Source organism: Dipodomys spectabilis, unplaced genomic scaffold, assembly GCF_019054845.1.
Source record: "Dipodomys spectabilis isolate Male_0828 unplaced genomic scaffold, ASM1905484v1 ptg000147l, whole genome shotgun sequence".
Taxonomy (NCBI): Eukaryota; Metazoa; Chordata; class Mammalia; order Rodentia; family Heteromyidae; genus Dipodomys; species Dipodomys spectabilis.
In genome coordinates this window covers 5,538,973-5,559,983 of record NW_024870824.1, presented here as the reverse complement: position 1 = coordinate 5,559,983, position 21,011 = coordinate 5,538,973, and the positions used below count along the sequence as shown (strand labels likewise).

Sequence of the window (21,011 nt, the reverse complement as noted above, 5' to 3'; positions counted from 1 at the left end):
TCCCACTGACTGACAGGACTAAAAATAAATAAATAAATAAAATAAAAAAAAGAAACAAACAAACAAGCCCAGCACTGGTGGCTCATGCCTATAATCCTAGCTATTCAGGAGGGTTGAGATCTGAAGATTGCTGTTCGAAGCTAGCCCCACAGAAAAGTCCGTGAAACTCTTATTTCAAATAAACTACTCAGAAAAAGCCAGAAGTGGCACTATGGCTCAAGTAGTAGAGCACTATTATGGAGCAAAAAGAAGCTCAGAGACAGTGTCCAGTGCAAGCCCCAGGACTTGCCCCCCCCCCAAAAAAAAAAAAGAAAGAAAGAAATAGACAAAAAAGGAAGGTCAGGAATCTCCTCCATTTCACATTTGCTAAAGATACTGCTTCCAGGATTAAAGTTTTATCTGGGAGTTGTCAAAGGAAGGGATGACACTATCCCAAAAGAAAAGTACTTATGGGCTGGGAAGGTGGCTCAGTGATAGAGCACTAGCCTTGCATGCCTGAGGCCCTGGGTTCGATTTCTCAGCACCATATAAACAAAAGGAAAAAAGCTGAAAGTGGCGCTGTGGCTCAAGTGGTAGAACGCTAGCCTTGAGCTGAAGAGCTGAGGGACAGCGCCCAGGCCTAGAGTTCAGGCCCCACGAATGGACCTCCCCGCAAAAAAGTACTTATTACCTGACTTATGAAACTGTAACCACTCTGTATATCACCTTTACAATAACAATTTTTAAAATTTTTTTAAAAGATTAAAAATTTCCTGCCCATGTAATTGTAACCCCTCTGTACAGTATGTTCTCAAATAAAATAAAATAAAATTAAAAAAAAAAAAAAGATTAAAAATTTGTCTTTCTGTTATCCAAACAAGTATTGACTGAAACCCTTTTCTCAGGAAGGAAAATGGTTTAACAAAGCCTTGAGATTTAGTTGTTATTTCATAAGCACTACTGGCCATGAGCCTTGACACCTGCATGACTAAATGAAACCCTGTGTATAAATAGATCACATTTCTCTACCAAAGTTACCATTAAACACACACACACACACACACACACACACAAACACACACACACACTTTTGCTTATATGCTTAAACTCTAAATCTTTTGCTTACAACAAACCGATGGCACACTGATTTCAGCTCAGTTCTTAGGCTAAGAAATTCCTTGGTAGCTGTTCTCTAGATTAAACACTGTAATAATGTTTACTTTTAAATCATCCTAGAAAACAGGCGCAGGCATTTAAAAAGAAAATGGCTTGATAGTCACAGAAATTTCTCTAATTCATTTGAAGAACTTCTCATTTGATCCATATTTCATCTATTCAGATTTGCTACTTTAAGAATAGAAGCATTCCCTGGATCTCTTCTTTGTGTGATGAAAAATTTGGTGTTTTATGCCCATTTACATTCACAACCTTTGACCAGGAGTAGATTTTAAATAACTGTGGAATTATGATGACTTATACACATTGTAAATTTTATTTATTTATTTATTTGGTCATTGGGCTTGAACTCTGGGCCTGGGCACTGTCCCTCAACTCTTCACCTCAGAGCTAGCATTCTACCACTTGAGTCACAGCACCATTTCCGGTTTTCTGAGTGATTTATTGGAGATCAGTCTCATGGACTTTCCTGCCCGGGCTAGCTTTGAACTGTGATCCTCAGATCTCAGCCTCCTGAGTAGCTAGGATTACAGGCGTGAGTCACTGGGCACCTGGCTTTACACACTGTAATTTTTTTCTTTTTTTCCAGTCGTGGGTCTTGAACTCTGAGCTTGGTCACTATACCTGCACTCTTCAGCTCAAGGGGAAAGCTCTGCTGCTTGAGCCACAGCGCCACTTCCAGTTTTCTAGTGGTTTATTGGAGGTAAGAGTCTCACGGACTTTTCTGCCCGGGCTGGCTTTGAACCGTGATCCTCAGATCTCAGCCTCTAGGATTACAGGTGTGAGCCACCGGCGCCTGGCTTACACATTGTAAATTTACATAACATCTTTACCTGGTTCTTTTGTGAATGCTAGTCAAACCGTGAACAGTATGAAATTTATATTTACAGGTCTTTTCTTTGGGGCCTAAGTGCTGTCCCTTAGCTCCTTTTGTGCAAGCCTAGGACTCTACCACCTGAGCCACAGTGCCACTTCAGGTTTTCTCTGTGATGAACTGGAAATAAGAGTTTTACAGACTCTCTAGCCCCAGCTAGCTTTGAACCGCAAACCTCGGATCTCAATCTCCTAAGTAGCTAGGATTATTGGCATGAGCCACTGGTACCTGGCTTGGCCTTTTCCCTTTCTACCTGGACATTTCATCTTCCTCCCTATCCTGGTATACTAGTGATTTAAAAGATGCATTTGCCAGAAAAGGGGGGGAAGATGGGTGAAATACATATGTCATAGGTTTTTGTTGTTTTGTGGTGCTACATTTTGAACCCGGAGTCTTATATGTGCTAGACAGATGCTCTATGACTCAGTCATACTTCTTGCCTTATGCTTGTTTTAACTGCCACTACTACATTTGAAATGCTCCCACTGTATTATATGAACTCATTCCAAGTGGGATTTTAAGTACAGTACATAGCACACAGTAATTTCCTATATATAACTATACTTATTTTTGGACTAAGAGAGAGGGGACATTACTAGAGTTTCAGGGCTTTGATGCTTTCTACCTCTTGAGCCGTACCTCCAGCCCTTTTTTGCTTAATCTTTCAGATAAGGTCGAGCCCTTTTGCCAATAGGTCTTGTGATACTACTTTAAACTCCAATTTAGGATTATAATTCTATGTAGGGTCTCCCAAACCTTTTGCTGAAGCTGGCCTTAGCTCTACCTCACACTTTTTTTCCTTCTCTTTGTTACCTAAGTGTAAGGTCCATTCCTGGACGAACAGACCTCACCCAGTACCTGCGTTACCTAGGCAACTGGGACACCTGGAAGAGGTCACATCTGCATCCGATGAGGTCACATCTTAATCTGATGTGGCCACACCTTTCTCCCACCTGATCCTACTTCCCTTTACCTGGACACACCTCCTCCCCCCCCCCCCCCTACCCTGTATAAGGCCTAACCCGGGGCCAGACGTTCTCTTTTGCCAGCCGCATGGAGTGCCAACCTTGCCTGGTCCCAGCAGGTCTACTGAATAAACCTACCCCTTACCTGAATAGCACGTGCATGGTGCTGTTCTTACTTGGCTACCTCTTTTTAAAAACCTAACACTAAGGTGGTCCCAAACTCCATTTGTCATGTAATCTCACAGCCTAGCCTGAGACTATAGCTTTATGCCATACCCAGTTAAATCTGGGAACTTGGGGCTGGGAATGTGGCTTAGTGGTAGAGTGCTTGCTTTGCATGCATGAAGCCCTAGGTTCAAGTTCTTAGTATCATATAAACAGAAAAAGGCAGAAATGGTTCTGTAGCTCAAGTGGTAGAGTGCTAGCCTTGAGCAAAAGAAGCTCAGGGAGGGCTGGGAAGGTGGCTCAGTGGTAGAGTGCTTGCCTTGCACGCATGAGGCCTGGGTTTGATTCCTCAGCACCACATAAGCAGAAAAAGCCGGAAGTGGAACTATGACTCTAGTGGTAGAGTGCTAGCCTTGAGCTGAAGAGCCAAGGGACAGTGCCCAGGCCCAGAGTTCAGGCCTCACGACCACCACCACCACCACCAACAACAACAACAAAAAAGTAGCTCAGGGACAGTGCTCAGGCCCTGAGTTCAAGCCCCAGGACTGGCAAAAAAATTAAAAAAAAATCTGGGAACTCTTCATGAATGGGTAGACAAAGAATACATGAAAGTTATGTCTGGCCAAACAAAGTTCCAAAGGTTACAAGCCTCTGGAGTTGGCCAAACCCATTCCAGCCTCTCACCCCCCACTGCCCCAACCATTGTTTAAGGATTGTGAGTTGTTACAAGATCAAGGGTATTTCTTCAGTTTAGAAAGTAAAAAAGCTGGGGAGAGGGAGGAACTGCCACTTAAGAGACTTACATTGCCATTTTCTGGGCAGGGCACAGAAAACATTTCTCTTTTTAATTTCTTGCTACTTTAACCCAGTTATACCAAAATAAATCCTTGCTAAAACTTAACAACAACAACAAAATACCCCACCACACCCCAACTGGTATTTCAAAGTTGGGAGCCAGTGGCTAATGCTTATAAATCAGCTATTCAGGAGACTGATATCTAGGAAGATTGTACTTCAAAGCCAGCCTGGACAGAAATGTAAGATTCGATCTCAAAAAAAAAAAAAAAAAAAAAAAAACTAGCAGAGGGGCTGGGAAGGTGGCTCAGTGGTAGAGCACTTGCCTTGCATGCATGAGGCCCTGGATTTGATTCCTCAGCACCACATAAGCACAAAAAGCCGGAAGTGGCGCTGTGGCTCAAGTGGTAGAATGCTAGCCTTGAGCTGAAGAGCTGAGGGACAGCGCCCAGGCCCAGAGTTCAAGCCCCACAACTGACAAAAAAAAAACCTAGCAGAAAGTAGGCTAAGGCTGGGTGCCAGTGGCTACGCCTGTAATCCTAGCTGCTCAGGAGTCTGAGAATTGAGGATTGCAGTTTGAAGCTGAGGCAGTAAAGTGTTTGAGACTCTTACTTCTAATTAGCCACCAAAAAGCCAGAAGTGGAGCTGTGTGGCTCAAGTGGCAGAGCCCTAGCCTTCAACAAACAAAAGTTTAGGAACAGGGCCTAGGTCCAGAGTTTAAGCCTCCAGTATAGGAATACAAAAGAAAAATAAAGAAGAGAAAAGAAAGAAAAAGAAGTTGAGCCCGGTGCCTTGGCTTACGCCTGTAATCCTAGCTACTCAGGAGGTTGATATCTGAGGATCGAGGTTCAAAGCCCGCCTGGGCAGGAAAAGTCTGTGAGACCCTAATCTCTAATAAACCACTTAGAAAATCAGAAGTGGCACTGTGGCTTAAATGGTAGAGCTCTAGCGTTGAGCTGAAGAGCTCAGGGACCGCACCCAGGTCCAGAGGTCAAGCCCCACAACTGACTAAAAAAAAAAAGTTGAGCTGAAGGCCTGGTTCAAGTCACAAAGAGCCAACAGAGAAGCAAATCGCTCTGAGTTTAAATCCCAGTTCCAACAAAAATAAATAAAAAGTTTACCCTGTATTTTGTATTCCAGTTTGAATCAAGAATCAACAGCTCTGGGCTGGGAAGGTGGCTCAGTGGTAGAGCGCTTGCCTTGCATGCATGAGGCCCTGGGTTCAATTCCTCAGCACCACATAAGCAAAAAGAAAAAAGCCGGAAGTGGCGCTGTGGCTCAAGTGGTAGAGCGCTAGCCTTGAGCTGAAGAGCTGAGGGACAGTGCCCAGGCCCAGAGTTCAGGCCCCACGACCGGACTCAAAAAAAAAAAAAAAGAATCAACAGCTTATTTGAAAAAGTATAGCCAGCAGCATATAAGTATATTCTGGTGGCAAAAATTAGTAAAAAAAAAAAAAATACAAAAAAACTACACAACTGGGGCTGGGAATATGGCTTGACAGTAGAGTACTTGCCTAGCATGTATGAAACCCTGGGTTCGATTCCTCAGCTCCACATAAACAGAAAAAGCTAGAAGTCACACTGTGGCTCAAAGTGGCAAAGTACTAGCCTTGAGCAAAAAAGATGCTCAGGGACAGTGCTCAGGCCCTAAGTTCAAGTCCTAGAACTGGCAAAACAACAACAATAAACAAACAAAAAACAACTGATGTGGTGTTTTGTTTTGTTTTTTTTGCCAGTCCTAGTGTTTGAACTCAGGTCCTGGGCACCATTCCTCAGCCTTTTTGTGCTCAAGGCTAGCACTCTACCACTGGAGGCACAGAGCCACTTCTGGATTTTTCTGAGTAGTTTTTTTTCAAGATTAGAATCTCATAGACTTTCTTGCACAACTGATTTTTTTTTGAGGGGGTCCGGTCGTGGGGCCTGAACTCTGGGCCTGGGCGCTGTCCCTCAGCTCTTCAGCTCAAGGCTAGCGCTCTACCACTTGAGCCACAGTGCCACTTCTGGCTTTTTTTCTTTTTGCTTATGTGGTGCTGAGGAATCGAACCCAGGGCCTCATGCATGCAAGGCAAGCACTCTACACTGAGCCACCTTACCAGCCCCTGTTCAGGTAACTTTTAAGAGCTTATAAAAAGTTATTAAATATATATACATCCGTCCAGGTACCAGTGGCTCATGCCTGTAATCCTAGTTACTTGTGAGGCTAAAAATGGGAGGACTGAAGTTCAAGGCTAGCACAGAGGGAAGCTAGATACAGTAGCCAAACCTATAATCCCAGCAGAAGCAGACAGTGGTTCAGGGAAGTAAGAACCTATCCTAAAAATAACCCACTGATTAGGGATTTGAAGTATGCCTGGTGGAGCACCAGCCCAGCAAGCAAGGGGCCCAAGTTTAAACCCCAGTATCATATTCTCTCTCTCTCTCTCTCTCTCTCTCTCTCTCACACACACACTCTCTCTCTCTCTCTCTCTCTCTCTCTCTCTCTCTCTCTCTCTCTCTTCTATACATTTGACCAGTAAAGGCCCATCCAGAGAATACAATTTAAGTGCATGTGAAAAACATTCCTTTCTTGGGATAAGTGAGATGCTTTCACCATGATAACAATAAAGGAGGGTGAAAGAGTGAACCCAAATCTGACAAATCTGCCCCTGAAGCAACTCACCTCTCCTGAGGCCTGCGACCAGCTGCCTTTCTGTTTTTCCGGCCCAGTCCCTGCTGCAAGGCCAGTGTCTGAAATCCTCACCGTGGTTGGGGTGGAGTTGGCGGTAGTGACCACACCTGTTGAAGCCACCACGCCCTGGCCAAGTGGTTCCAGTGTTTTTCCTGCCTCTTTGTTTTCGGTTCCACCCACCTCTGGGGCCAAAGGTGCCTGACTTGTGGCTGTAGAATATGGAGTGAAAGGTACAGGTGCATCCCCACCTACAGGCTCATCCTGCACCACCAGAGTCCTGCCGTTTTCTTTGGTGTAAGTAGCAAAGCGAATGTTGCGATTAATCTGGGGAACAAATGTAGACGGTGGTTGCTTGGCTCTCTGATCCATCCCTGGCTCTCCACTGGTATTACCTCCTTTCCAGGACCCTCGGCTTGCCTCACCTCCATCGCTCCCATTACTGTCTACTTCACCCCTGTCTCCTTTTAATTTCTTTGATGCAGGGTCACACCCAGAGTCCGAAGCACTTTTCCTCCTCCGGCCATCTTTCCCCTCTACGCTCTCTCTCTTCTTCTTTCCTTTGGATGATTTTACTGCTTTTAACGTACCCCCCTACAAAACAAAATTCAAAAAAGATTTATTGTAAGGGACCTTTCATCCTGTGAACACTACAAACCATTAGAGCTTTCCCATCTCTAGAAGCAGACAAAGGCACAGACTGTCACGTTCCTATGCCTAAGACATCCCCTTTGTCAGAATACGAGTCTTCCTGTTGTTCACTTTATACATACACATTAAAGATAATAGTTACAAGAGGTAATTCTTACATAAAAAACATGACTTCTTCAAATAGACTTGTGAGGGTTCTAATAATATTATAATTTCTTTTATAAAACAAACTATCATAGCTAGTTGGGACTCATTTATTCGTTGATGAAATAATTTGCTCTATTATATATTTATCTCCTTGTCTTTGACAGATACTTACATTTCAAGAATTGAACTATGAAAGCAACTCTATCCAGAAGTCACCAAAACCAACATTTGTGAATTGGTGACCAAAGGAAAAGTGAACCCAACAAAGACAAGTTTGAATTGCACAGACACAAGAATAAAGACATAACTGATCCTCAAACCTTGGTTCAAAGCATCTAGACAGAGGAAAACAAAATAAACACAAAAAAGAATAAGAGCAGTATAGGCCAAAAGAAAAATCCCTCTTTTCTCTATGGTAATTTCAGACAATCTCATGATATGGATTGGAAGAAACAATCATCGTCGTTCCCTAAGAAGGATAAGGAGAATGGGACATAGGATATAGCTAAGATTTCTCAAGCAAGGCTTTACATGTAAAACATTTTTATACTGGTATCCCATTACAATGTTGGTATTGCTTTTAGGTTTATTCAGAGGTTAGGATGGTAATTAAGCTAGAAACACATAGTTATTTAGCCACTAATTTTTACCAGCTTAGTTAAGCTACTCCTTTTTGTTTAACTGTATTTTTTTTTGTCTTTTCTTTTCTTTTTTCTTTTTTTTTGGTACTGGGGATTGAACCCAGGATGTTGCACTTGTTAAGCAAGTGCTTTGACTCTGAGCTACATCCCACCCTGTTATTCTTTACAGAGTTATATTTTCATTGTATTCATTATTATAATGGTAATATTTTTCAAATTTTATAATTCTTGCCAGTTCTAATTCTATATTTTTGTTGCCTTAATTTGTTTCTCCTTCATTTTCTTTCTTATATTTTCCTTTCACAGAAAGCCAAGGTTTCCTGTGCTTTCCCCCTTGTTTCTGAGAATATTATGTAAGATTCAAAAATAGATAATAGCCATAGATAAAATAGTATTTTTATTATGATAAAATACTTATCATACTAGGGTAATATTAGCTAAGTTTCCTAAATATTTCATTTAAGAACTATTATTTTGCTAAACACTGTTTTCATCCTCATTCTCATTTAAAACTTCCTTTTTTTTTTTTTCTGGGTGCCAGTGGTTCATGCCTGTAATCCTAGCTATGCAGGAGGCTGAGATCAGAGGATAGCAGTTAGAAGCAAGCCTGGGGGATGAAAGTGCCTATATGAGACTAAAAAAAGCCAGAAGTAGAGCTATGGTTCATAGGATAAATAACCTTGTGCAAATATGCTCAGGAACAGCACCCAGGATGGGCACAAAAACAAAATAAAACAAAAAACAACTTCATCTTTTTTTCACCTCCATCATTATGGAGTTTCCTTTTTTTGAACTCAGGGCCTCATACTTTTTTTGTGTGTCAGTTGTGGGGCTTGAACTCAGGGGCTAGGTGCTGTCCCTGAGCTCTTTTGTTCAAGGCTAGAGCTCTATCACTTTGAAGTACTGCTCCAGTTCTAGTCTTTCTAGTGCTTAATTAGAGATAAGAGTCTCACAGGGATTTTTCAGTCCCAGCTGGCTACCAACCATGAACCATGATTCTCAGATCTCAGATTCCTGAGTAACTAGGATTATAGGTGTGAGCCACTAGCACCTACGTAGGGCCTCAAACTCTAGATTAGCTTTTTTTCAGCTCAAGACTAGCACTCTATTACTTGATCCACAGCTCTACTTCAGGCTTTCTGCTGGCTAATTTGAGGTAAGAGTCTCTTGTATTTTTCTGCCTGGACTGGCTTTGAATGGTAATGATTAGATCTCAGCCTCCTAAGTAGCTATGAAGATAGATATACGCATAGAGCATAAACTAGTTTTCAGTGTTTTGAACTACAGAAGAAATATGTTCATTAAGGTCTTTCCTTCCTTATTGCTCATTCACTCATTCACTTCAAGGAAACTGTGATTCTGAATCTCTAAAAGGAGTTTCTGTTAAACTTGACAAACTGTCAATAATAACTGCAATTGGCCAGCCAAGAAAATAGTCACTCCATTACAAATTCGGAAGTAGAACAACATGGGTTAGTGGCATAGCTCAACTGATTGAGTGCCAGAACAAGCAGTAGGTTCTAAGCTCAAACCTTAGTAACTTGGGGGAAAAAATTAAAGAAAAAACCCTAAATTTGCTACTAAAAAACACAGTTTCTACTTCTAACTCTTTTACCCAACTTACAGAGCCTGGTGCACAGCAACCTCCTCAACTAGAATATATGTGTCTCATTTATGGTGAATACGCAGGATATGAGTAGGCAGTATAGGACACTGAGGTAGGTACTCTTCAGTTACAGCTGGACTGCTGAATAGGATCTGGTATAAATAAGTACTTAATAAATAAAGTAAGGAAAGGAATGAAAAATGGGACTCAATACACCATCGAAGTAATAGGTTTTCAGTCATGCAAGACAGCCCTATTCACGATAATAATAAGAGCTATTAAACCTACTTCTTTCTTTCCCATCCTGCTCTTGTTTATCTAGTCAAGACTGACTACATAAAAAAGTCGATGAAAGGGCTGGGAAGGTGGCTCATTGGTAGAATGCTTGCCTCGCATGCATGAGCCCGGGGTTCGATTCCTCAGCAGAAAAAGCCAGAAGTGGCGCTGTGGCTCAAGTGGTAAAGTGCTAACCTTGAGCTGAAGAGCTGAGGGACAGTGCCCAGGCCCAGAGTTCAAGCCCAGGACTGGCAAAAAAAAGAAAAAAGAAAAAAAAAAGTTGATGAAGAACTATCTACTCAGTAGGGGTTTCCCCCAAAATAATATTTACAGAGGTGCTAAGGCACTATGAAGAATATGTGGACAGATGAAAGGATATTAACACAGTATTCCTTAATTGGTTCAGGCAGATATTTCTAACTTACCTTCTTTCTTTTACAAATTCCTTGCCAAAATTCAGAATGAACCAAAACTTGGGTTAGTCTGTAATAATTATAAAAGAATTCACTATGTGCAAAAAAGCACAAAACCAGGTACCTGTTTGATTTGGTTCTATTTGGAAATATAGAATTTCAGATTCCCTGGGAGCTCACTGCCACCTAATGGCAAAACAAACAAACAAAAAACAGACAAACAAAAAGAAGAACATGCTTTTTCTTAAAAAAATATTTTTTGTGTGTGCTGATTCTAGGTTTTAAACTCAGGGCCTGGGCACTGTCTCTGAGCTTTTTTTCTCAAGGGTAATGCTGTACCACATGAGCCATAGCTCCACTTCTGGCCTTTTATTTTTTTTGGTTGGTTAACTGGATATGGAGTCTCGTGGACTTTCCTGACAAGCTGGCTGTGAAGCATGATCCTCCGATCTTAGCCTCCTGAGAAGCTAGGATTACAGGAATGAGTCTCCAATGCTTGGCTTTTTTCTTCAGTTTGTATTACTGAGTAGGTTATGATTTACTACTGTTTATCACAGTCTTAAATATCTGCCATCTCTTTCAAATATACCTGTCATGAGAAATGTAAGAAGAAATAAATAGGGCTTGGATGTTGTAACACCTAGAGAATGGAGCCATGACTAAAAGGTTTGTTCAAACTAGGTTTCTTTCATGAGATTATCCCGCATACATACATATATTGCAGAAAAAAAGGTGTAGTGGCTAAAGTTGAATAATCAAAGAGTATCCATGGAAAACATATACAGAGAGTGAGAGACATTACATAACAAGAGAATACAAGCTCATGAGTCTACTCAGATACTCAGTCTATTACAATACCTCTGTCTGAGACGTGGAGTTATCCATCAGCATCACATGGATAAGTCTAGGATCTACCGACTTGATTTCACCACTCTGTGGTATGAGTAGGACAGCAGAACATAAGAAAAAAGAGGAAAAAGAAATTTAATGCCTTATCTATCAAGACTTAACTATGCATTTTCCTCATTTACACACTATGTATTGTTCCTATTCCTCTTCAAGAGTGACAACTCCATGAGGGCAAGGATCTAAACTCTCATTCACTGCTATAGTAAGACCTGAAATGAAGTTTGGACCATAATAAATATGAAAATATTTGTTAAGTGAATTAATGAAAAAGCCGATTGTGTGAAGGCTCAAGTATATCTTTTTAAGAATGCTCATTTCAAATTCTGTATCTCTAATTTCTATTTGGCATATTAAGTTTTTAAATTTTTTTTACTGTTATTATAAAAGTGATATACAGAGGAGTTACAGTTACTTAAGTCAGATAATGAGTACATTCCTTTTTTTAAATTTAATTTTATTGTCAAGGTAACGTACCGAGGGGTTAGAGTTATATACATAAGGCAGCTAGTACATTTCTTGTCAAACTGGTTACCCCTTCCCTCATTTTCCTCCAACTATGAGTACATTTCTTTTTGGATAATGTCACTCCTTCCCTCATTCTCTCCCAGTTTTTCCCTCCCATTCATACCTACAAGTTACAGACTTCATTTTCAACTAGTCTAGTAAGTACCACTGCTGCATTTGTTCACCTTTGTCCCCTCCCTCTGTGCTTCCCATTACCCTCCCAAAGACAGACAAAAAAAAAAAAAGACAAAAAAGAAAATAAAAACAACAATGAAGAAAAAACTTCTTGGGCTGGGAAGGTGGCTCAGTGGTAGAGCACTTGCCTTGCATGCATGAGGCCCTGGGTTTGATTCCTCAGCACCACATAAGCAAAAAGAAAAAAGCCGGAAGTGGCGCTGTGGCTCAAGTGGTAGAGTGCTAGCCTTGAGCTGAAGAGCTGAGGGACAGCGCCCAGGCCCAGAGTTCAGGCTCCACGACCGGACCCCCCCCCCCAAAAAAAGAAAAAACAATTTGGAGTGGGAGTAATTTGACAGGAAATACCAAACTTACTGGAAATACACAATAAGTTATATACCAAGAAATTTATTTCAAATAAATAATGAATGTAAAAAGGAGGTTCATGTATGTTCCTTGTGTTATTATTTTATTAGTGAAAATATTGGTGGTGATTTAAATATCCCTCAATTTTAGATTAATTACTGTAGATCCATTTAGTAGAATATATTTTAAAAGGATGAATCAGATCTCTATACTGACATAAAGATGTTATAGCCAGGTGCTGGTGGCTCATACTTGTAATCCTAGCCTCCTGAATAGGCTATAATCTAAGGATCACAATTTGCAGCCGGCCAAGCATATAAGTCTGGGAGGATTCTTATTTCTAATAAAAAGCTGGAAGTAGAGCTATGGCTCAAGTGGTAGACTGCTAGAGTTGAACAAAAGAAGCTCAGGGACTGAGCTTCAAACTCCTGAGTTCAAACCCCAGAACCAGCATACACTAAAAAGATGTTAGAAACAATTTAGTAAAAAACGAGAAATTGTGTGACTAGATATACTATATCAACCTATTAATTATTAAACTACAACTTATAGAATTCTGTCAAATAAGTATACTATATGTGTATATGTGCATAGAAAATATTTTGAAGAATATGGGATATACATACCAAATTGTTAATGGTTAGTTACCAAGGGAGTGGGTAAAATGATATTTGAAAGGGACAGCTCTCATTTTCTACTATGTAAGAGAGAGAAAGAGAGAGCGTGCAAACAGAAGTACTTTTGTTTACATTTTGTATGATAAAATAGAAATATTTCATTTATATTTTGATTTTTTTTTCTTGTCGGTCATGGGGCTTAAACTCAGGGACTGTCCCTGAGAACTCTACTACTTTGAACCTCAGCTCCACTTCTTGCTTTTGAGTGGTTAATTGGAGGTAAGAATCTCACAGGGACTTTTCTGTCCAGGCTGGCTTGGAACCATGATCCTCGAATCTCGGCCTCCTGAGCCTCAAGGATTACAGGTATAAGCCACCTCGCCTAGCTAAATCTGAGATCTGAGGATCATGATTCAAAGCCAGCTTGGGAAGAAAAGTCTATTAGACTTTCATCTCCATAAACCACAGGAAGTAGAGCTGTGGCTAAAGTGGTAGAGTACTAGCCTTGAGTGAAAAAGCTCAGAAACAGTGCCCAGACCCTAAGTTAAAGCCCTATGACAAAAAAAAAGAGTAAGTCTGGTTGGACACTAGTAGCTCATCCTGTAATCCTAACTGAGGAGGCTGAGATGTGAGGATTGCAGTTCGAAACCAGACTAGTCAGCAAAGTATGTGAGGCTCTTATCTCCATTTAACCACCCAAAAGCCATAGTGGAGCTATGACTCAAGTGGTACAACATTAGCCTTGAGCAAAAAAGTTTAAGTATAGTGCCCAGGCCCTGAATTTAAGCCCCAGGGCTGGCACATACACATAAAAGAGTAAGTCTAAAACCAAAGATACCATAAGTACCTATTTGTCATCCTCCAAACACTCATCTATTATTTCTCCTAAATGATTCTCTAGGTATCTCTAGATGCCATTTTCTTGTTTATTCATTAGAAACAATTCATTTTTTCAGCATCGAGGATATAATAATAGAAGCAGTACAAAAGCAAAGGCTAACCAGTCTTTTAACAACTAGTTATTATGAATATAATACTACTATTTTCATTTACATATTGTCCTATTGATTACTAGGGGTACTTTCCCAGTTCTATTTTATTTTGCTTTGTTTTTTGAGACAGGTTCTCACTATGCAGTTCATACTTGTCTCAAACTTTCCATTAACCTGCCTCAGCTTCACTAGTGTTAGGATTACAGGCATGTGCTATGATACATGGCTCCAAAGTATTTTCAAGTACATTTTCTCAGTCCTCAAAAGAGTGCTATGAGGTTAGGGGGGATCTGCATAATCACCTCTAATTTACAGATGAGAATTGTGAGGTTAAAAAAAAGTTGCAGGGCTGGGAAGGTGGTTCAGTGGTAGAGTGCTTGCCTCGCATGCATGAAGTCCTGGGTTTGATTCCTTAAGCACCACATAAACAGAAAAAGATGGAAGTGGCACTGTGGCTCAAATGGTATAGCACTAGCCTTGAGCTGAAGAGTTGAGGGCCGCGCGGGCCCAGAGTTCAAGCCCCATGACTGACAAAAAAAAAAAAAAAGTTGCATGGCCTTTATTTACAATCATAAAGGTTTTTGTTTTTTGTTTTTTTGTCAGTTGTGGGGCTTGAACACGCCTGGGCACTGTCCCTGAGCTCTTCAGCTCAAGGTGAGCGCTCTACCACTTGAGCCACAGTGCCACTTCCAGTTTTCTGGTGGTTTATTGGAGATCAGAGTCTCATGGACTTTCCTGTCCAGGCTGGCTTTGATCCGTGATCCTTCAAAATCAGCCTCCTGAGTAGCTAGGATTACAGGTGTGACCCACTGGCACCCGGCTCTAAAGTCTTATAAGTACTACAGTGCTTACTTTCTCTATACTATCCTCAGTAAGGAGATATATGGATCTTAGAATAATAGAGCCTCACCTCAGTTATAGATACCTCCATAAGACGGGTGATTGAATCCTGATGGCTTACAACACCGTAGATCCAGCATTCTTCACCCTCTGGCTGGTATATTTTGACCCTGTGACCTTGAACACTGTAGGGACCTAAAGAAGAGATCAATTCAGTTGACTATTTTGGATTATAATCCAAAATATGTAAGTTTTATAATCAATTCTAAAAGTAGAAGACAAATTATATAATGTAAATACATGACACTTTCTATACAGAGCTCAATAAAGGAGCAATTCTAGTTTTACCATACTCAGAACTTTAAGAAAAAAAGTGATTTTTTTCCCAATCTTTATAAATTCTTCATTTAATTGAGGATTCCTTAGACATTCCCAGGCTCCCAATTCCACCTCTTCTCCAGTATAAAATTCTAGAAATAATATAGGAAGAGAAAGAAAACTTACAAGTCAAAACTACATGAAGCAGTAGTCACAATGTTAGAAATGAAATATACAACTCTGAAGCGAGGGAAGTCAGGAGGGGAAAACTGGGGGGAGGGGGATGACTTCAAAAGAAAATGTATTTATTACTGACTCATGTAACTGTAACCCCTCTGTATATTACCTTTACAATAATTTTTTTAAAAACCTACAGGAAGTATGGAAATGTACTCAGGTACCTGATATGTACATGAAAAAAAGTAGGTTACTAAATTTAATGTGGTGTTATGTCAAACAATCACAAGAATGACATTTGACTATTAAAATTCTGCTATCTGATTTTCAATAGCAGTGGATAGAGTTCAATTTATGAGATTTTTAATCTCTCTATAAGTAATAGTCTGAACAAATCTATCACCTGTCTTCATAGGAACACAGAGGGTCAAAGGTAATATTTATCAGCAGGTAATATTACCTTACAATTTCAGCTGCCCTTTAATGAAGGCCAGTTGTTTCTTCAATATATTGTATATTTGAAGCTATATAGCTAAAGCATTACTATTAGATGATCCTAAAATGTTTCTATATACATTCACATAATCCTTTCTTCATATTGTGGTCACTCAAATTTCATCTCTGATGTCAATTTTTCCTTCAACTTCTTTCTTCCTCTATACTACTACTTGGTTAAATATAACTTTAGCTGGGCACAGTGGCTCATGCTGGGAATTCTAGCTACTTGATTTTTTTTTTTTTGCCTGTTGTGGGGCCTGAACTCTGGGCCTGGGTGCTGTCCCTCAGCTCTTCAGCTCAAGTCTAGCACTCTACCACTTGAGCCACAGCACCACTTGTGGCTTTTTCTGCATATGTGGTGCTGAGGAATTGAACCCAGGGCCTCATGCATGCAAGGCAAGCACTCTACCACTGAGCCACCTTCCCAGCCCAATTCTAGCTACTTGAGAGTGGCAATCAGGGGATTATGGTATGAGGGTATCCCAGGCAAAAAAAAAAAAAAAAAAAAGGTTGGTGAGACCACAACTTGACTAATGGCTGGGTATAATAGCATGGACCTGTAATTTTAGCAAGCAGAAAAGCACATATAGGAGGACTATAGTCCAGACCTGGCTGGGGAAGAAAATGAGATCCTATCTCAAAAATAAACAACACAAATAAGGCTGGAAAGTGGATCAAATGGTAGAGTGCCTACTTAGCAAATGCAAGACCTGGAGTTCAATCCCCAGTATGGCCAAAAATATCCTATAACTTTCCCCAGTAGTTTTCCTACCTATACCTGTTTAGATCTGACAAAAGAAAAAAAGCTAATATTTTTTTTACCCCTGGTGCTAAGGATTGAGCCTGGTGCCTTGTGAATATTATGTGAGCATTCCAATATTCACCTACATCCATAGTTCCTCCCCTTCCCACTCCTCCCTTCTCTTTTTCTGATTCTTGTGAATGAGTCAGTGGACCTAGTATTCTAAAAATATATTTTTTACTCTGTATCTTTTGTTGATATCAAATCTAGAGTTCTTGAGAAATCTGCAAATAGTAAATGCAACGAAAGTAAACATTTTCTAGCTATTCTAGCTATTTACAGTATTCCTGGTGCCTTAACATTGTGTCTAGTACATGTACTCCTTAGCACTTTTTTTTTTGGTGCATTGTAGGTCTTGAACTCAAGGCCAGGGCGCTGTCCCCGAGCTCTTTTGCTCAAGGATAGTACTCTATCACTTTGAGCCACAGCTCCACTTCAATTTTCTGAGCAGGTTAATTGGAGATAAGAATATCAAGGGAACTTTTCTGCCCAGGCTGGCTTTGTTTTTTTGGGGGGGTCCAGTCGTGGGGCCTGAACTCTGGGCCTAGGCGCTGTCCCTCAGCTCTTCAGCTCAAGGCTAGTGCTCTACCACTTGAGCCACAGCGCCACTTCCGGCTTTTCTCTTTTTGCTTATGTGGTGCTGAGGAATTGAACCCAGGGCCTCAGGCATGCAAGGCAAGCACGCTACCACTGAGCCACCTTCCCAGCCTCCCCAGGTTGGCTTTGGACCATGATCCTCAGATCTCAGCCTCCTAAGTAGCTAGGATTACAGGTGTCAGCTACCCAGCCTTAGTACATATGGAAGAAATGAGTGAAACAACAAAACTAAACTCACAACAAAATTGTGTGTTATAAAATGTGGAATGAAGAGAAAATACTGGTCTACTTGAGATCCTATTTACTTTGGAGATCCAGCTAACTAGAACTCCACTCACAAAAAGATGATAAGAACAAATGTCCCATTCCATCATTCAACATGACTGTCCACTTGATTCACATTTCAGGTCAGAAGACTACTTGTTCTTACCTCGGCTGAATATCTCTTGTAGCTTTTGGTCACTGATCAAAGCATTAATTGTTTCTCTCAGTGCAGCATGTTCTAAAAGGATCTGGTTTTGGCTATCTGTTCCCATCTGGTAAAGATAAAAGAAGAGAACACCTAATATTAAAATGAATGGCATCAGACAGGCTCTGGCTCATGTCTATAATCCTAGCTACTCAGGAAGTTAAAAATCTGAAGATTGCAGTTCAAAGCCAGCTCTGTAGGAAAAACTATGAGACCATTATCTGCAATTAATACCAAAAAGTCAGAAATGAAGCTGTGGTAGAGCATCAGTCTTGTGCAAAAAAGCTGAGGGACAGCACCTGGGCCCTGAGTTAAAGTCCTAATACTGGCACCAAAAACAAAACAAAACAAAAAAAAAAAACAACCAAAGAAACAAAAGCAAAATCACAGGGGCTAAGAATGTGGCTTAGTGGTAGAGTGCTAGCCTAGCATGCATGAAGCCCTGGGTTTGATTCCTTAGTACCACATAAACATAAAAGCTAGAAGTGGTGCTGTGGCTCAAGTGGTAAAGGGCTAGCCTTGAGCCCAAGAAGCTCAGAGACATGCCCAGGTTCTGAGTTCAAGCCTCAGGACTAAGATTTAACTAGATAAGAAAAATATCTTTTTTTTTTTTTTTTAAATCAGTCACGGGGCCTGAACTCTCTGGGCCTGGGCACTGTCCCTCAGCTCTTCAGCTCAAGGCTAGTGCTCTACCACTTGAGCCATAGTACCACTTCTGGCTTTTTCTGCTTATGTGGTGCTGGGGAATCGAACCCAGGGCCTCATGCATGCAAAGCAAGCACTCTACCACTGAGCCACCTTCCTAGCCCCTGAGAAAAAAATCTTATACAAAGAAACTCTAAGAGCATTTGCTAAAATTATCTGTAGAACTCTCTAGTTTTACAAGATTCTTTGCAAAAATAAATGCTAGGGACAGTTAAGTTTGGGGAATATTAAATACTCCTTTGACATAATATTATGGTTCTGAGATGTTACATGGAAAAAAAATAAATCTGTACAAGCCAATGTTTCTTTCTTTTTTCCCTTCCTTCCTTCCCTCCCTCCCTCCTTCCTTCCTTCCTTTCTCTCTTTCTCTTTCTTTTCCTTTTTTTTTTTTTGGTGTCAGTCATAGGGTTTGAACTCAGAGCCTGAGTGATATTCCTGAGCTCTTTTGCTCAAGGCTAGCACTCTATCTACCACTTTGAGCCACAGCTCCACTTCTGGTTTTCTGGTAGTTAATTGGAGACAAAAGTCTCATAGGGACTTTTCAGTCCCTGATCCTCAGATCTCAGCCTCTTGAGTAGCTCAGATTACAGGCATGAGCCATTGGCACCCAGCTTATGTCAATGTCAATGTTTCTTACACTTACTTGACTAACATTTTTTTTTTTTTTGGTCGTGGGGCTTGAACTCTGGGCCTGGGCGATGTCTTAGCTCTTTAGCTCAAAGCTATTACTCTACTATTGAGCCACCTTCCCAGCCCCCAAAATATTTTATTCTTTGCAAATTTTTGCTTATTTTAGTACTTGTGGATCACTTATTGAGTGCCATTTCATATAAACACTAAAGATGAACAAAACAAGGTTGCCTAGTGAGAAAGGAAGATATAGCAAAAAGAAATCATTAAGCTCTCACAGAATACAGCTTAGAAAATACTTCTCAATAATAAGAGTAAAACGAGTCTTTAATTTTTTTGTGGTTGTTGTTGGTCACCAGGCTTGATCTCTGGGTCTGGGTGCTGTCCCTCAGCTCTTCAGCTCTAGGCTAGCACTCTTACCACTTGAGCCACTGTGCCACTTCCAGTTTCCTGAGTGGTTTATTGGAGATAAGAGTCTAATGGACTTTCCTGCCCGAGTTGGCTTTGAACCATGATCCTCAGATTTCAGCCTCCTGAGTAGCTAGGATTACAGGTGTGAGCCACCAGCGCCTAGCTAGTCTTTATATATTCTGCATCTAGAGCAGAAAATGTTTTTCTTTTTCTATTTTTACCTATTTTAAATGTTATGCTAAAATAAATCCTTGTTATAACTTTGATAATGCCCATATAATTCTTAGGATCTCTATCTCACTTTTTTTTGGTGCCTGTATCGGGAATTGAACTCAAGGCCTCAAGCTCTCACTTTGCTTTTTCCTCAAGGCTAGTATTCTACCACTTGAACCACACCTCTATTTCTGGCTTTCTGCTAATTAATTGTAGATGAGTCTCACTGACTTTTCTGCCCCAGCTGGTTTTACACCTGGATCCTCAGATCTCAGCCTCCTGAGTAGCTAGGATTATAGGGTTAAGCCACCAGCACTCAGGGAAGACTCTCAGTTTTTATCCTTCAGACAGCAACCTTTACAAGAAAAATACAGTATCTTTTCTTAAATTCTGAACCACAACTGAGATGCTAGTTTGTTTAAACCACTTACTCCTTTCCTTTGTAGCTAAAGACATAACCTAAACTCTTCAATATTTCATGTTTCCGGGCACCAGCCCACACTGTTCCTAGTTTACCTGTCACTGAGGTAATCATAAATGTCTCAGACTCAAGTTACAGTAAAAGCTACCTTAGAGAAGTCACCTTTCTGAAGGGACCCTCAGAATTGTCCTCTTAGTATTGAGTGATTTTAGACTGGAATAGGGAAACATAAAAAATAGAAAAAAGAAAAAAAAAGAGAAGCTTCAATCACCAAATGTGCTTTTCAAGGAAGCAAATACACCTTAATTATACACACACACAAGGAAATTTATTGAGGAAATCTTTTTTTAAAAAATGGGGTGATAAATACTCATACTTACATCAACAAAGAAATTAGCACACTCAAAGAAATATAACAGAGTGAAGGTACAAAAGTATAAAATACCTGGAACAGATGCAATCCATTAGCATCTGACAGGAAACGAAGCTCTCGATCCAAAAGGTATTCTACTGGTACCACAGAACCCAAACCCAGTTTATCTACTAAGGGAGTGAAAGTCTGTGAAGTACAAGGACAAGAAATTGATTAGCACTTGGAAAGAAAAATAGGTAACAATTAAATCTCTAGGTTCGGGGAAAGTTCCCATTTCTAAACATCTTTCATCCTTATCAATCAATACAGATAGGCTAAAGCATGAGTCCCTCGAAAAACATTTCTAATTCAACATCTGTCCCTCAAACAATTATAGGAAGAAATTAAGCAGAAAGTCTGCCCAATACTTTTATTTATAGCTAAAAAAGACAGGTAGAGCCGGGCACGGGTGGCTCTTGCCTGTAATCCTAGCTACTCAGGAAGCTGAGATCTGAGGATTGTGGCTCAAAGCCAGCCCGGGCAGGAAAGTCCGTGAGACTCTTATCTCCAATTAACCACCAGAAAAATGGAAGTGGCGCTGTGGCTCAAGTGGTAGAGCACTGGCTTTGAGCTGAACAGCTGAGGGACAGCACCCAGACCCAAA

At 40.6% G+C, this 21,011-nt stretch overlaps 1 protein-coding gene across 4 annotated transcripts in view; it reads right to left on the bottom strand.

Moving 5' to 3' along the window:
- The window catches only part of Kdm3b (lysine demethylase 3B), a 77,356-nt gene that overhangs the window by 42,551 nt on the left and 13,794 nt on the right, over window positions 1–21,011 (bottom strand). For 2 of the 4 annotated variants that reach the window (XM_042691929.1, XM_042691930.1), the window contains exons 3-7: window positions 20,441–20,554; window positions 17,577–17,682; window positions 14,825–14,949; window positions 11,211–11,285; window positions 6,613–7,212 (exon numbers count right to left, since the gene is read on the bottom strand). In XM_042691929.1, coding sequence (XP_042547863.1) covers window positions 6,613–7,212; window positions 11,211–11,285; window positions 14,825–14,949; window positions 17,577–17,682; window positions 20,441–20,554 — 1,020 coding nt within the window. The remainder of the gene's footprint in view (window positions 1–6,612; window positions 7,213–11,210; window positions 11,286–14,824; window positions 14,950–17,576; window positions 17,683–20,440; window positions 20,555–21,011) is intronic. The other 2 variants (XM_042691931.1, XM_042691932.1) reach the window with 1 other exon arrangement.